This window comes from Argiope bruennichi, chromosome 1, assembly GCF_947563725.1.
Source record: "Argiope bruennichi chromosome 1, qqArgBrue1.1, whole genome shotgun sequence".
NCBI lineage: Eukaryota > Metazoa > Arthropoda > Arachnida > Araneae > Araneidae > Argiope > Argiope bruennichi.
The window spans coordinates 4,868,607-4,886,096 of record NC_079151.1 but is presented as its reverse complement, the minus strand read 5'-3'; the positions used below and the strand labels follow the sequence as shown (position 1 = coordinate 4,886,096).

At 32.2% G+C, this 17,490-nt stretch overlaps 2 protein-coding genes across 3 annotated transcripts in view; one reads left to right on the top strand and one right to left on the bottom strand.

Annotated features, from left to right (window-relative positions):
- LOC129964103 (uncharacterized) overlaps positions 1–17,490 on the top strand; it is a 39,693-nt gene that overhangs the window by 6,832 nt on the left and 15,371 nt on the right. The gene's annotated exons all lie outside the window — the stretch shown is intronic.
- LOC129964093 (astacin-like metalloprotease toxin 5) lies at positions 1,229–6,905 on the bottom strand. Its single transcript, XM_056078777.1, has 6 exons — positions 6,790–6,905; positions 4,400–4,473; positions 3,625–3,715; positions 3,267–3,375; positions 1,991–2,166; positions 1,229–1,505 (listed from the first exon to the last, which is right to left on the bottom strand). Exons 1-6 carry the CDS (start codon positions 6,848–6,850, stop codon positions 1,276–1,278), a joined length of 741 nt encoding a protein of 246 aa, XP_055934752.1. The 5' UTR covers positions 6,851–6,905; the 3' UTR covers positions 1,229–1,275.

Here is a 17,490-nt window from a genome sequence, read left to right as displayed (position 1 = left end):
TCTGATGATTTTTAACCTCCAGATATTTGACAAAAAATATTTCTTTTACATAATGCTGTCAAGTTTTTTTTCTTCTTAATATTTATTATTCATATCTTTCTTTTTCTGTTGAAAGCGTTTTTTGGAGTGTTCAAACTCGTTTCTACTGGTTAGCGCATAAGTTTTTTTGTTTCAGATTTAAAAAAAAAAAAAAGAAAAAAAAAACATTTATTGATGTTTGCATGTTTTAGCATTCCATTTAAACTGCTGACTGAAGTAAAAAATAAGTGTTTGTGTATGGCTATTTGTTTGAGTTCAGAAACGTTGTTGTCACTAAGAAAAATCCCTTTCATACATTGCGCTTTGACGAGAAACTTTCAGGAGGAAGCAATAAGGATGCGCGTCAGTTACTTTTTTACTGATAATTTTCTTTCTTCCAATCGTTTGTCCTAGTCAAAATCAGTTTTCTGAATTGCAAATTCATCAATTAAAAAGGGGTGTTGCGTTGATAGCATCAGATAAGCAGGGGGAGTGGCCTCCCTTAAACATTCTCTGCGATAAACTTGTTGTGCCAGAGAACGCCTGGCCTAGCACTGGCGTACAATAGTTACGAAATTTTAACTTGGGCTTGAATTTAGCAGTTATACTGAATCTATCGTGTCCTTTTTGCCTAGATTTTTGGCGTTGAATCGTGCCTTAAATAGCATCCGAAAATCGAATTTGTGCTTTTGACACATTTTTTCAACCGACTGAAACAAAGATTTGACACAAAATTGCATTTGTAGTCACAAAATCCCGTATCAAATTTGATATATTTAAGTCATTGCGCTTTTGAATGATCGCGCTTGCATGTTTCTAAAGGTACGGACCGACCGACAATCAACCCATGGCTGGGTTTGGCTCAAAATTTGACAGATGTCTAAACTATAGATGCTAAATTTGTGTATCGAATTTTATCCATTCTAGCTCTGTTCCTTTTGTAATGATCGTGTTTATTTGAACAGCCGGATAGGCGAAATTCCTCAGAACAATACTAAAATAGGATAGAAATCTACAAATTTAGTGTAAAGACCATATACCAAATTTCAAAAGTCTATCTCAATACATTTTTGAGTTATCTTTATTACAGACAAACGGACATTTTCCAAAAATGTGCTTTCGGAACTCGGGGGGTATAAAACTGTAGATTCGTCAAAATCTCGAATTCGAATTTTTTGACGATGACTCTGTTTTCTCTATATTGCGTATCTCAGAAAGCAGAACTCAGATGCATGTTTATTTTCTTTACCACAAGAGCTACATTTTGCAATCGTACAGCATATTAATTCTTTTGATGTCTTCATTGCTGAGATTTTTGGAGGTGACGTCTTTCAAGTAACGTCCGTCCTTGCCTTCCATAGTGCGTAGTCTGTTGACTTTGTCCTTGGAAAACGTCAAGGATCCGTACAGCATTACAGATTCGTAGTCGAACGGAGTCAGAAGGATATTTTGACTAGGCAGTAATTTGAAGAACTGAGCTTCTTCCCCTGTAAAATATGGATAATATGTTCAGTATAAATTTTTAAATGCATGATTATTAATAATAAGAATAAAAAAAATATTAAACCATGAGATTCCGTCCCTTCTTCGCCGCATCTAATATCTCTTGAGCGTTTTTAACTTTGTTCGTTTTAATTCCAGTAACTTTACCAGTAAAGAGAGAATTATGGAAATTAATCCAAAATGTGGAGAACGTAAAACCTTGATTCAGTCGAAACTTATTCCGATTTGAAGATGCACTGCAGAAGATGGTATTAGATTTATGGCTACACAGTGTTCTTTTAGATAAAAAGCGATATTGCTTTTTCAAGACGAAGTAAATAGAATTAAAATAAATGAATCTTCTTTTCTATGAAATAATTATTTAAAATTAAATTCAGGTTATTGTGAAATAATGGATTGTATAAAATTTTGTACAAAAAAAAAGGGCTTTTCAAAAGTTTAAATAAATGAGAAAATGATTTTTCATTGCCTGGCTTGATGTTCTCCCAGTAGATTTTTAAATAATCGTCTCTGTCTGATCTGTTCTGCTCGTGGTAGAAACCAATGGCGTGGCCCAATTCGTGAATAATGGTTCCCTGCCATCCGCAGCCGTTGCCCAGAGAGACGATCTGCGGTCCTCCTACTCGACCCACGAAAGAATAACACCTGCCATAAGATGGACATTCGATTTAGCAACTACTGCAATGACTTAAAAACGTTTTTTTAAATGACACAGAATGGAAAACAATAAAAATTAGAAAAATATAGTACAAAAGCAAAAATGTACCATAAAGTTGTTGTAAAGTAAAATGTATCCAAATGTTTTCAGTTGCTGGATAATTTTTAAAAGATTCCTATTCAATGACACTCCTCTATTAGCACAAAATGCTCAATGACACTGTTATATCTTCGCATTTCTGGAATATATGTGGAATATCGAACAGAATCGTAGGTGTGCTCTGAAAGATGTTGGTTGTCATACATGAAACACACTGGAATTCTGGTTCTTGACAAATTATTTTGTGGGAGGGTTTTTAAAACCATTCTTTGGCAATACCAGGAATCCGTTAGAGGAGTTTTATAGCAAAGCGTGCTAGAACACCTTCCCGCCCCCATAAGAGCAGTTATCATTTATCCGAAAACTGGAAAAGGTATAGATGGAAGAAATGGAGGTGGACATGGCCTCTTCTCTACTGTAGACTCAGGTGACTGTTTCGTAAGTGTTTCTGCTGATCCTTCTCCTCTTGACAGATATTTAATGCAAATAGGCGAGTTCGAGATTGCTTCCTTCCTGAACCTTGTGAAACAGGACGATGTTTTAGGGAAGAATGAGAAAAATGTCTTCCGCAATTTTTTTTTTTTTTTTGACTAGTGTTTTTATGCTTTCCTCGTATAGGTGACCGACATGGAAACTGAGCCATCCCAGCTGCATATGCTTATTGAGAAGCAACAGCGCATCTGTCTGACCAAGTTAAAGTCATTTCTACAGTTTTCTTTTGCTTTCAGTCGATTACTACAAACTTTAATGGCAGTGTAAAAACAAAATTTGTTCAAAATGTTAAAACAATGCGAGATTTAAATTGTAAAAAGTCGCAAGAAATATTTTTTCACTACTTATTATTTATTGAGAGATACTTCGAATATTAAACCTTTTTTCTGCATAATTATCCGAATAAATAATTCAATAAATACTGTTCAAGAAAATAACTTGGAAAGTTAGTTCACCTAGTAAATTTTAAAATGATTAGAAGAAAAGGGATAGGTACCCTTGTCCCGGATGCAGCCTGATGTAATCTTTCTCATTTGTTCTGGGAACAAATCTGATGCACGTTCTTCTCTTGTACTGGTCCATGGCCCTGTCGATCAAAAACAAATCTGGAAATAATTAGAAAGCGTGAATTTTGAGAAAATTCCTTTCTTTTGTATCGAATGTCACTATAATTAAGAAATAGCTAATTTTTAGCAATAATAAAAATTATTGCCCACACTTTAAAATCTATATTTAATATAAAAGAAATACTTTTATATTTGACGAAATAGCATTCTAAAATTACTTTTTATTTAAATAAATTGCGCTTATTTTCAATTTTGCCAAAACAACAACGTGCAATAAATAAAACTTACATCTAACTGTTTCTTGGAGACCAGGATCTTGTACAAACGGAACAATGCCGCCAGGCCATAGACGTGTCTTATTGTTTATGGCACTTCTATCCTGTGGAGCAAAAAGTGGGATGAATATTTTTATGGAATAGTGATATAAGAAGCGGGCAATGTTTTCGAGTGCTCTGGTTTAATCACTGCTTTCTGATTCTTTTGCCTCCCCTTTTTTTTTAAAGTCTCATTTATTTATTTTTGAATTTCACGTTCAATCAGAAAAAAGGGATTAATCGATAGATGGATTTTTAGAGAAAAGGTTTCCTTGGAACTCCTACAAGAATTATTTTGTGATGGGTTTTTTTTTCACTGTGGGCAAATGAAAAAGGTTTCATCCTTACGTACGTTTGAGATCACTGGAAATCCGACATCGGATTTAAAGTTCATCAAAGCGCCACATGAAGCAGATCTTGGGGGATGGGAGGGGGAGTGGATCTCAAATTAGCAAACTTCTGGGTTCGAAACCAAGACTTTGACACCGCTTCACCAAGACTTCAGAAATGAAACGGAAAATATCAGAAAGGAATGAAGAAACTGATTTTTGTGTTTAAATAAACAACATACTATTTTTTTTTTCGTACAGAAAGAATGCACTCGTTTATCTAAACTTTTAGCCTTAGTTTAGCAATTAATAGGAAATTCTTTTTATATTTAATTTTTTCAATTATTTGTTTTAAGTTTTAAAAATCTTTTATATGCAAATTGTTTTAGACAATTTTTACAATGAAACCCATTTTCTTACCTCATCGAAATCTATTCCGGCCATATCGCCACCGAATAAATCGGGATTTTCCATCGGCGCTTGTTGGAGGCCATCTGAAAGTCATTTTCAAAACATTAATAGCAGATTCAACTAACAAATCATTTTTCTTGGAATTACATCTAGCGTATCGTGTTCACTTATGGAGACGGGATGAGAAATCGCATTTAAAATGCAGCGCACCACAAAAAAGATACTTGCAGTAAAATTTATGTCGGTGTAATTATTCCTCTCCTTGTAAAAATGATACTCTTTACCCCCTTTTTCTTACAAGTTGCAAAATGAATACATTGAGGCAATTGCAGCATTAATATCTGAAAGTATAAGAAAGTTGCAGACTCTGAAGCAGGTTTCACCGACTTCAACTGAAAATTTAAAAATTTAATCTATAAAATGATGCTTTTTAATATGCACATTAATATTTATGCATATTTTGAATCCAACTCATTCAAGAACAATTCGAATTTCACATTTTAAGATTCGTTCGGAAATAAATTCGTTGAACAAAACTTTTCAATTTATGCATTTCAAACAGTATTCTGAGGCTTTTTACTTTCTCGTACACGAAGCGGAGAAGAAAGTATTGGAATCGTCAAAAAATTCGAACTCGAGATGTGGAGAAATCTCTCCATTACAGACTCTCTGAGAAGAACGCAATTTTGGAAATTCTTTGGTTGTCTATCCATAAACACAACAATTCAAAAACACTTTGAACTGGAAGGATGGAATTTAGTAACTGGTTTTTAAATCGAATTTGTAAATGTCTGTCAAATCTCAAGCACATTATGTTCAGAGGAAGTCAAGCTGTTTGTATACGATCGATACACGATACGTTCGTTAACACTACAATACGAAGAGAGCTAGAAGTATAAAATTCGGTATTAGATTTTGAGCCAAATCCAAAGAGGGGTTGAATGTCTGTTGGTCTCGTCCAATTTCTTCCAGCAAGTCCAACATCGGATTTTAGAAACATGCAAGCCCGATAGCTCAAAAATGCAACCATTTAAATATATCTAGCTTTGTTTATGACTGCAACTGTAGTTCTGTGTCAAATTCTTGATTCAATCGGGTCTAGGAAAAGGAGTCTAAAATGCAAATTCGATTTTCAGATACTATTAACCGCGGATTAATGACCCTCACAAAAGATCAGAAGATAGATTCGGTAAAAATGCTAAATTCACACCAAAGGTTAATATTTCATAACTATTGAACGAATCCATGCAAGGCGCTCTCTGCTTGCACGAAGTTCACAATTTTCTGCGGTGGAGGATAACACTTCCATTAAAAAGTGTGCAAGAAAGTTTTGAGGAAACCACTCCAACTGGTATTAAAAATAAAAAATAAAAACCTTCGTAAATGCGCATGGAATTAAAAAGTGGAATAAATATGAAGACATTTGACGTTAAAATTTGAATGGATGTTCTTAAATCTCACTAAAACTTTTTAAAATGACTTCATTTGTCTATCTATCAAAGCGAAGATTTAAAAACGAATTTCGTAAATGGTCTTCACATCGAAGTTCTAGATTTATTGCTGATTTTGTATAAAATCGGTCAAAGAGAAATTTATCGTAGACGAACTCAAAAATGGGATAAGCAAGTGGGATAGAAATTTGGCTTCAGATCTATGAAAGGGAAATCGATATTTCGGTAAGAATCAGAGATTTAAAATTTCTACAAACCAGTAAATGACGTCAAAATTGTCTGTCCAAAAAAAAAAAAAAAAAAAAAAAAAAACATTTTCGATTTGCCTCATTCTAATAGAAAAGTTAACATTGAGGAAATATTTTTGTAAAAGAAACTACGATTGATTTGAAATCCTTTCCTTTGGAATTTGTACATTGCATTTTACATAATTCTTTTTTTATCATTTCGTATGTGCTAGAGAAGAATATGAATTCGACCAGATTTGCGAATACTGAAGCGAGTTGGACGAATTATCAATAACTTCATTTTAAAATTATTTATTGTGAATCATTTATTTTTACTTGCCTATTGTTATTATTAACTTTTAATTAACTGCACTCGTTTCCTGTTAGTAAAGATAGAATTTTGTATTTATTCACTCACTTATTTATAACTAAGAATTTTAAAATTTCGTATACGATGATGATGCTCTATTTAATATTTTCATATGTCCATTATCCACGAGTCATTCATTGAATTATATATTTTATTTTTGTACAAATAGGGGATTTGGAAAAAATGGATCTCAAGGTTAAAAGATGGAAACAAACTCAATGAAAAGATTTCCATTGTTTAGTCATTAATAAAAGCATATTTTCAAAACTATTTTTAAATTATATATTTTTAATAATAATCATATTTTCGACTTTATCTTTTTTCTCCTAGTATTGAAATGCATTTACTCACGGAACAGGCCTGCGAAAGATTCAGTTGTGCACAAAAGTAGGAGGCCAACTAGTGCAATCATTTTGCGTAAATACAAATGATCATTTGAAATGTAACAAACTTGCGTATAAAAATAAAAAAAGTTTTAACAGCTGGCTCTTTTTCCACTCGGTGTGATTTTCCCCGATAATTTCTTCTATTCTGCTGATAATACTCTATAAACATTTTTTCTCTTTTTGTCACTTCCCATTTTGTTTCGAGTGAAACTGAAAATATTCTGACTAAAAATAAGTTAATTTGTTTTAAATGTACCAAATATGACAACTCATTTACTGAACGTGCATTCCATTCATGGCATTTATGTTATCATCATTTTCACTTATGTAAATGACATTCATTGTTTTATTGGCTTCACGAACCAATTCCTCTTGGGGGAAATGATCCTTTTTACAAATTTCGGCGTGTATTGCGATCGATAGTTATTGGATGCTTTTTGTTAAGGGGGCGTTCCCATACACGAATTCCTTTTCTCAAGGTGTCGAAAACAGTATTTTTTATTTTTATTTTTATGACACTTTAAAAGCATCCATAAAATGACAACCCATTGCTAGTTGATGCATGACGGAGTTTTACTGTGAAAATTTCAGATAGAAATTCGATTCTTCTCTACAAAAATGATTCAAAAGCATTGACATTTTCGCTGCTCAAGCTTGTATGAGTGAAAAAATCAAGATGAAAAAAACGTTTCATCGTTTGGAGAATATCGGCCAGGGTGTCGAAATGAATATTTTTCTGATAGCCCGAAAATATGAGGCGATTATCCTTCTTTTACCGCTTCCTTTTTGAAATGATTCTTCGGTATATAACCATTATCGGAATAAGAGTTTTTTTAACATACATGCTCTATCCTATATTAAACATAATCTGGGACACAAAGTGCCTCCCATATTGAGAAAACCATAACAGTCGAAAATAATAATGCGAGTTCTTTTTTTAATTATTATTTCAAAGTTATATTTTTATAGCCCTATTTTTTTAAAGGATCGAATATAAGAGGATGCTAGTTTATAATGATGAACAATGAATCAAAAGTTAATTTTTAACAAACCGGCTTCAATGAAGGAAAAGACCCGGAGCAATTTTATGATTAAAGACCAAATCGATACATCTAAAATCCATGCCACTTGATAGGGATTTGCGACATTATTATAAACGCAGTTTCTAAAAATCAAGACTGTAAAAACTATACATCAGAACCTGTCGTCGGATGAATTAATGGATGATTGGATGGGCTACCTGCAAGGAAACTGTTCGTTTCCAGAATGAAAATGTTCATTGCATTTCATCATGGACTGGATGCTCTGTCGATAATGCTCCTCTTGACTTCTACCATAATGTCAAGGGCTCTATAGTACCAGAGCATTGTCTGTGCTGTAGCTGTGAAGCACTGTATAGCATGGAAGCACTATTTTATGGAAGCATTGAAAACAAAAGGTGCTTTTCTAGTTCTGTGATACAATATTTGTAACACCCATAGCGAGAACCAGGAGATTCTGTGAGTGAAAAAAGGGGGAGACACTGAAATTCAGTAAGGTAAATGACATGCATACAAACTACTTATGCGATATTTAAAATGTACAAAAAATTTAAAATGTACAAATGATTAAATATAATAGTTTTTGGGCATCCAAGTTTTATAAACCGGAAAATGCACAGTGTTCATCCCATTTATTAAATTTGGAAAGTAATAGAATAACAGGAAAAGATTCAAAATACTGATTCTATTTTCTTCAATCTATTACAAAATCGTGCAAACATGTAGAAAAAAAAAGGGGGACAGAGAACAATCCATAGGTGTTTCACCAAAATACCTTTGGGAAATCATTAAACATTTTAAGGAAACTTAAATGCCGATTTTTAAATACGGAAGAAATATAATCCTCCCGTACGTGTGAAATTCATCCTCTAGCATGATTGCATTTCCTTTCTTACAGAATGATGGGACTCGGAATGTGAGAAAAACTCTTGAGACGCGAGTTTAAAATAATTGTTTATTTGATTTACTTTTCGGGATGTTTTTTCGCGTTCAAGTCATCGTTAAATTAGATGAAACTATTTCCTTTATTCATTCGTTCCTATTGCCTTTATTTAATTTTTTATATATATATTTATGGAGACGGAAATTTTCCTATTAATTTTCCTTTATTTTTTTAAGAAAGTAATAAGTCTGACTTTATTACTTTCAATAAAGAAACGAATGCTCCATATTCAATTGCTCTTCTTGAAATATTCTATTGAACTAGATGGGTGATTTTGCGCCCTGTGGGCTCATTGTGTAGCCAACTTTTAACATATCAAAATGTCTGCAAGACATGCACATAGTTTTCAAAAAAAAAAAAAAAAGCTAAAGAATACTGAAATCAGCGGGCACATCGAAATGTGTCTGAAACGCCCTTTCTTATAAATATAATTAAATTTCCAAGAGTTTGAATCTACAATACGAGAGCTTTTATGTCAACAGATCAAAGAAATTATTTAAATAATTCTAATGAAAAGGGAAAAAGGGGCCTGTTTATTAAATTGGCAAAGTTGGCAATTGCCAAGAGACCTTTCAGCTCTCAAAAATTTTTAGCTGGTATTTTAAAAGTTATTTAATTTTATACTTTCATTTAATTATAGAGACAATGTAATCGAACTTATTCCAGTCAAAATCAAATATAATCAAATTAATTTTGGAACTTTATTCTAGTGATATTCCTAATTACCATTTGCAAGTTATTTATTACGCTATTTTATAAGTATAAAAAATTAAATGCTTTATAATTAAAAAATATATATATTCCCTGCTTTTATAATATCATTTAGAGTACGTTAAAAAAAGTTGCCTTTTTTTTTACTGTTTTGCTTAAAGTTAATTTGAAATTTCAATTGTGTCCTTTTTTTCATTCGTGAAATCCCCTTTTTAGAAAGAGATTTGCGATTGCATTTTGTCAAAATTTGCTACTTAAAACAGAGGAATAAAATTTAAATTAAAATCAATAAAAAAATACTGGATTTTAAAAATTTGGAGGGGAAAAGAAACCTAGAGATTTGCATTACCTCAGGCCTGGAAGTTTTAATTCGGTCCTGAATTCTTCTGAAACAGTAAATAATCACGTTGTTTGAAATATGGAAAGCGAGTGATTGAATCCATCAGGTCTCTTGTTTTGTAAGCCTTGCGTGGAAAAAGCTTAGTTTATGAGTGAAATAGTAAAAGTGTAGATGCACATTGTTGAAAAGTGCATTACCAGAGCTTCATTCATCACGACTTTAACGACTTATTTGACATGTAAGAACGATTTTTAGAAAAATTTAAATTTTCCCGAAGAATATATACTACATATATTAGCGTATAAACCAAGCTTTTTATTCTGTTTCATTTTTCAGCAGTAGATTTCTGTTATCTTTTAACTGTGCATCCAGAAGAAGGACAAATTTGAATTCAGCTGACATCTCTTATAGATTTTCACAGCAGCAAGTGATCAGTTGGTTAAATATTAATATACTTCTGTGTCATTGGGCTCTCTCTCTCTCTCTCTTTATGCACTCTGTTTTTGTAATATTTCATATAAAAAATGAAAAGTTGTGTAACGAACAAATAATTAATCCTTATCAGAGGTCAATTTTTTTAAAAAAAGGCAACAACAATTGAAACTAAATCTATGATGAGATTTTTTGAAACGGATATAGCATGTCATCTCATGGAAATGTAACATCCGTATTAGGATGTTTTTTGAACTATTTATGGCATTTCAAGAATTGCTTTTGAAACTATTATCTTCTTACAAATGATTCCAATGCCACTAACCTCATTTAATTGCACTTCAAACGTAAGAACCAACTTTTTTTTAAGTGCCTCTATTTAAATAACATATATTCCAGTGTTCAAACTGACGGAATGAAACAAACGAATCAAGAAGAAATAAAGCAAACACTGATTAAACCAAAACCCTTTCGTTTAATGAAGATTGTTTTATTTATGTAAAGGAACCCATTTACTAACTAAAATATAGAAGAAATGATTTTTTTTTTCGAAGTAGATGCAGTATTTATATGAGAAGAAATGTCATTCGATTCGTCTTTGATTTTTATCATACATTTTTGAATAAATTAATTGAAAAGCAATTTATCTTTCATAAAAGATAAAGTGAAAAGTATTCAAGACTGTATTAAAACGCACGAAATTGTATTAAAGAACTTATTAAATATTCAAAATTGCATTAAACACCATGTTAAATTTCGCCACATCTGACACTTTTGGATGAAGTTTAAAATGTTGTCACTTCTAACAAAACTGATTCTTGCCGTAATACAACCGGTTTGTAAATAAGACCATTGATCGACAGTTTTATGATTGGTACGGAAACTCCCGTATGGTAAGGAGTTAGACAACCGATTGTTTCACAGAAGTCTTTTTGGCGTCGGGTAGGGAGGGATTTGGATCTTGTACGCATCCTCTTTGTATAAGGTTAGCGAATGACGGATAGTGTAAGTTTTTGCAAAATCAAAAATATTTACTTTTGATAATTGAAGCGATTGTCTAGCAGCTCAGAGTTTCTGTATGAAGATACCCTCGGAAATGGCATAGAAAACCATCGCTACTCCAGCAGAGCAGACCCATTGTAGAATATTGCACACTATGGAGTTCTACTGTACATTGTTGTATAATATTAGGAGTGTTAAAAATACTTCAACATTTCGCTGAGCAGTGTTTATTTACGTCACATGAAATGCTGCTGAAGGAGTCGAGAGTGGCTCATCCATTTGATTGCTACGAGTCGAAGATACCAAAAACACAATGGCGAACACTTCAGCTCCATAACGATCATCGCAAGCAAATGTGTCCTGACATATACTATATGTGTTGAGTAACATCGAAGATGAAACATGACATTTGTTGACAATATTTACAGCATTGAAATCACAAATCAAACAAGTTTCAACCTTTTCTCCGACATTTACGCTTGTGCAATGAGCATCCGATCTGTTGTAGTTTCACCTTCTCTTTCTTTTGCAATTTTTTTTTTAATAAATAACTTTTCATTATTTCGGATAATTTTAAAGTTTGGTCTAGCGCAACACACGCCTGCTATATCACGCACTTCCAAGAAATATTCCCCTGTCGTGCATCAGAAGGGAAAGAGTTGGGTGATGACTTTCTCGGATTTTAAGCCGGATCTTTACTTATCTTCTAGTTCTAACTCACTGTGCCGATCGGGTATCAAAATGCTGGTAAAATCTGTACAGGAATTTTTTTCTACGTAACTTTTAGTTTATATTCTTACTGTACTCGTTACAAAAGAAGCAATCACCGCTACCAGTGAAAAATTGAACATCAAATCCCGTCAATCTGCTCCCTTCATTAGAGAGAATTTAAATTTAACTCAGTTTCAAACACAGAAATAGATTGATATATATATATATATATATATATCAAATTTTTTAGTTTGTTTTCAGAAATGGATTTCAATTTTAATTGAAATTTGATAATGCTTATATTTTTATGATACGATAGCCAAATGATAGCTTTTGAGCTCAATTCGAATAACATTTCTTTGCTTGTATTCTCAAAAACTCTTTTTCAAAAAATATTTTAACTTTTTTTTTACAAATATATAAAAATATGTATGGTTAGATAATGCTATTTTTCCTCCATTCCCAGATATTCAATGGTACAGTTCATATTAAAAAAGATTTTTGAATTATAATAAATAAATATGATAATATAAAACAGACACAAATGAGCAAATTTATTGTCTTTTATAGAAAAATGATAAATCAGCTGATGAAGTTCCAATAACATTAATGCAACGGAATTCAGATTTTTGGATACATTTTATTAAATTTTTCTATTATATAATTAAAAATTGTTTTTCTTGATAACTTTGCATTCTAAAGAACATGAAGCTTTGAAGCATATTCTGAGCCATGGTAATTTGCATATAATTCTTAACAATTTGAAATTCACTGACTTCTTTTGCATGCTCTTGTTGTTAATGGTAATCGGCATGCGGTTTTAATTAATCTAATATTTTCATAAAATGCGCCAGAAACTCAAGAAATGTATTGTTTTAGTTTTAATAATGCTTTTAGTGTAGCTATCTTTCAAAATACGAAGTATATTCTCTAGATCTATTTTATATTCAGGATTTGCTGCAATGCAGTTGCTACAAGCAGCGATAATTTCTATTCTCATAAAAAGATGGTGACTACGGCGACAACGCTTTGATGCCTAACAGAAACTCAAATTCTGCTACTCATTTGTGCAAAATAAATCCGTAATGTCTTCGGTGAAAGGACCAAAAACAGGCAGAAAATAGCGAAAAGAGTGCTAAAGGTAAATGCGAATGGTGAAAAGGTAGAAAACAGTGAAATTTTCTTTTTGAAGAACATTTTTGCCACTATATACATTTTTCGTCCCCCGATGGCTGAGGGGGATCTTCTGTCATCCCCGTCAAAAGGTGCGGCCCCTTCCTGCATACACACGGAAACAGAACATGCTTTCGACATTTATGATCTCATCCGGGCATTCATCTTCTGGACTTCCTGTCATGCAACTGACATCCTTTGTATTCACTGAAATATCCTACGGAGATAAGCCCATCCGTTTAAACGCTTCTTCCATTTGCTCATTCAGCTCATAAACCTTTTTTGTCAAAAAACTGTGAATGCTATAGATTTGACTGGACCTGAAAAAAGAATCTTATGATGAATTTTCTTTACAACTCTTGGTAGGTGAACGGTTCGGTAAATAGTTCCTAGTTTATAGATTCCAACCAGAGAAGGCGGATAAAAAAAGAATTAAAAGACGAAGACCGTTCGTTTCTCTCGATTCGCTAAAATAGCACATATTTCCCCCTCCAATATGCTGTTCTTGGAAACAAAGTATCAAATTCTGCATATTTATCTGTTCGAAACGTTTTAATTTCCTTTCCAGCTTTTTTCACCAATGAAGTTTTGCATTTTATGAAAGATTTCTTCATCTTTGGTTATTAGGAAAATTATTCTTACATTTCGAGAATTATCGTCAGTTAAACAAAACAATTCGTATCTGCAAGTGTTGGTCTTCTCTCAGGTACAGCGACAGATTCCGACAAGGTAGCAGTCCGAAGCGGATGTTGGCTTTCAATTTAGATTGGTTAAGTGCACGTCATTGATGAGTGCGATCTTTGCGAAAATTCAAGGGTAGGAAGTTATAAGGATTTAAATGACTTTTGCTGGCAAGGCAAGGGGTAAAAGTAGGCGAAAGGGTTTATTCGCGTTTACTGTGGAAGGAGGTGAGCCTGAATCGCGTTCTTTACTCGTCTTGCTTTAACACTGAGGTGACCAAAAAACCTCTTTGTCTTACTATTGGGACAACATTGTCCTCCAGGAATTTGCTGCATTGGTAACTTGTGATTGTACACCTATTGAACTTATTAATTGCGACTTCTTCGAAGAAGTAGAGCTCAAAATGAAATTCGCCCCATGAATTCATGTGACGTGGATTCGCATCATGCTGCCACAATATGCCGTGACGTATGGGGAATGTAGCGGTTGCTGTTACAAAGCACAAGTATTGGTGGAATCCCATGTGTGGCAGTTCTGAGTGATCATAGCACCATATAAGTGGAAATGAGCTTCATAGAAATATAAGATACACAAATGCCTACAACACAAGACCCCTGTACAAGAAATATAAGACAAGAGAAATAGTAATACTTCAATTTCGAGATTTTAACAAATATCTGTATATTAGGCTGATAAAACCATTTTGAGAGTTATGCATATCTATTTTTTTAAATCTTTTTTCATGTTATAAGGTTTTCTAATAAATTTCTCGGCATTTTCGCTAGATATAAAATTAGTAACTAAACAGACAAGCGAAATTGTGAGCCAAATCTCAATTAGTTTAGTGAAAACTAAATGCTCTGTACATTAAAAAAAATACCCAATTTCTTTCCTTTTTCGTATTTTTTTCGTTTCGTATAAAGCACTTATTCTCATTTACAGTTTGTCCGTTTCCATTTTGTGTTAGTTTTTGACTAGTGCATCTTGTGTCATCTGTCAAGCTTTGTCACACGCAAGAGCAGTCCATTCTCATTACTGATCAATCTTCCTCATATTTTGTTGTATTAAACAATTGAATTTCGATGCTGGTAGGTTGACGAGAAATATTAACCTCAGGGTGTTTAATTTGTCTTCCACTTCATGTTCGCCACATTGTTTAAAAAGCGTTAAGGTTATAGTTTCAGGGACACTGAGGGATGTTATATTATGTTCAAACACGCAACAAATTAGATAGATGACGTTTATAAAATTGTTTCAAAAATGTCGATTTTTGGCAAGTGTTCGATAAAATGCGTCGAAGAAGTGGTTACAAATGAATCTGTCTATATGCATGTAAACATGTCAATTCAAAGTGTAGCATTGATGCTGTATCAAAAAAGCAGAAAAGAAATTTGGTATGTTTCCCTTGCATCAAATATCGTTCGAAGGTAAATGATTCAAAATGCATATTCCACTTCCTCCATCGTGCAAGAGAACTTTGGTTGCATTGAGTCTTTTTTAAAAATGACGTGTCGGATTGTTTTTCTCAAAATCGTGGGAGATGGTAATTCCAATTTCGATTACTGAATATAAATAGAAGCAAATGAACTTCGCCCTTCTTTCTTTCTATGCTTCTTTCTATTGTTTCAATCATTTGCTTCAATGTGAAAATGGAGGATCCATTGAACTCAAATCTATTTTTAACTTTCAATTTATATACTAAGTTCTGTTTTCCTTCTAAGATTGAGGTAGAATTATCCACGAGAGCAGGAAATCGAAATGAGTCGTATATATTTCCTGGTAATGCGATCTTTTATATAAAAAGATGGCACCTTTCTAATCTCACTCATCATACCCGTAAACCCAAGAGGATTAAAATCATGAATTTGGTAAGATCATTTACTTCAAAAAATTTGTCTGTCGAATTTTTAAAGCATGAAATGGCTTTAAAGATAAATTTTATTATATATTATTAAAGTTGTGCGGAATAATTTGATTTTTTTTTAATTTACACAAATTCTTAATAATTTGTTTTATGTATCGCTTAAAAAAAGACTGAATAATTAAAAATTTCCAATGAAATTCATTAAGACCCAAAAAGTGTGACTGGATGCACATCAGGTAATGACTCCTCGGGTTTTATTTTTTTGCTGTTGTTTGAATTTATTTTTTAATTTCTTTGATAATATATATCTAATTCTTGCAATAAAGTACTGATGCATTCTTTTAAATGACTTTAAAAGTTTTAGCATTTTTTATTTTTTTAAATTTTATCTAATTTGCTTAATATTATTTTCTGCTTATATTAAAACATTTTGTGTTCTTGAGTATTATTAGAATGAATCTAATCTGTATTATCAATAAAAATATAGTTAATTTCACTTAGATTATATAAAATAAAAAGGATAAATAAATAAGCCCATTAATAATTACAGGAAATTCATTATTATCCGGCCTAGTTAGAAATATAGGTCTCTGTAACAAAATAAGGAACGAAATATATAAAAACCGAAAATTGCCACTTCTGATTTCATCTTTAAACTGCCTTTTCACATTAGTGTAATTATGATAATCGATTATTAAAATAAATTCAAATAATTTTTAAAGGCTCCAAACTCCTAAACTACAGAAGATCGGAAGATCATTCAAATCAGGCAAAACGCTTTATCATAACAAGCAACTTTTGCACTAAAAATTATTTTTTTAAGCCGTTCTCTCCTCAAAAAAAAAAAAAAAAAAAAAAAAAAATAGTTCAACATATTTGTAGCTAAATTATCACAAAAAGAAGTCAATTTCTTTCTTTTTTTTTCTTGTTCGCAGTTCGTAACCTCAGATTTTTGCAAATCTTTAAATACTTTAAAGCTTTATCGAATTACTTTTGAAATACATTAAAAAAATGAGACTAAATTGTCATTCATTTTTATCTTTAATGAAATTTATATTGTAGATTTTATGAGATCTTGATTGGTTCGATTTATTTTGGATTTAAATTCTCAATATACAGATTTTTTACTTGATATATTTTGAACTATACGCGTATATATGTTATTGGCAAAGTATAAAATGCCGGCATTTCATCGAATGCCTAAGCATTGTATATAATCTCGGACGTTTTTAAACAAAGTACGAAATGTGAGAATTATTACATAATTTCTCTAGGCATTTGTATATAATACCTAGGCATTCAATAAAATGACAAATGTTATTTAGGCAAAGTATGAAAAAAAAAAAATTATGATAAAGCTATTATATAAAACATGCATTCCTCAAAAACACAAATGTTATTCTGAAAAGATAATGAGAATGCCATTAAAAATTTATTCAAAATACTTAAAGAAAAATGAAAGTTGTACAACACAAAATGTATGCTTTTCTTTTGAAGGGGAACCAAATTTTCATATCAAAATAACCCACTTGTCACAGTATGGTAGGCCTGAATAACATTTTGATTTGCATTTTTCACGCAAAAACATTTCATATTTTGCCATGTTGTTTTGCACGTTCATTTGACCAATGCTTGCACTGGACGGAACCGAACCACTGCAACTGACCGGATGGGAATTTCGTGGTCGGGAATATCTTCAATTCTAAGTAAGTTTTTAGGGCATAAAGTGAATTGTGATCTCGCATATACTTGTTTTAAAATTCCTTCAG

Bases quoted from the DNA above. Each gene is read 5' to 3' on its own strand.
- LOC129964093 (XM_056078777.1), bottom strand. From the start codon at position 6,850: ATGATTGCACTAGTTGGCCTCCTACTTTTGTGCACAACTGAATCTTTC. The intron at 4,474-6,789 runs GTGAGTAAATGC...AATGACTTTCAG, and splicing joins ATCTTTCGCAGGCCTGTTCC to ATGGCCTCCAACAAGCGCCG. The intron at 3,376-3,624 runs GTAAGTTTTATT...AATTATTTCCAG, and splicing joins TCTCCAAGAAACAGTTAGAT to ATTTGTTTTTGATCGACAGG.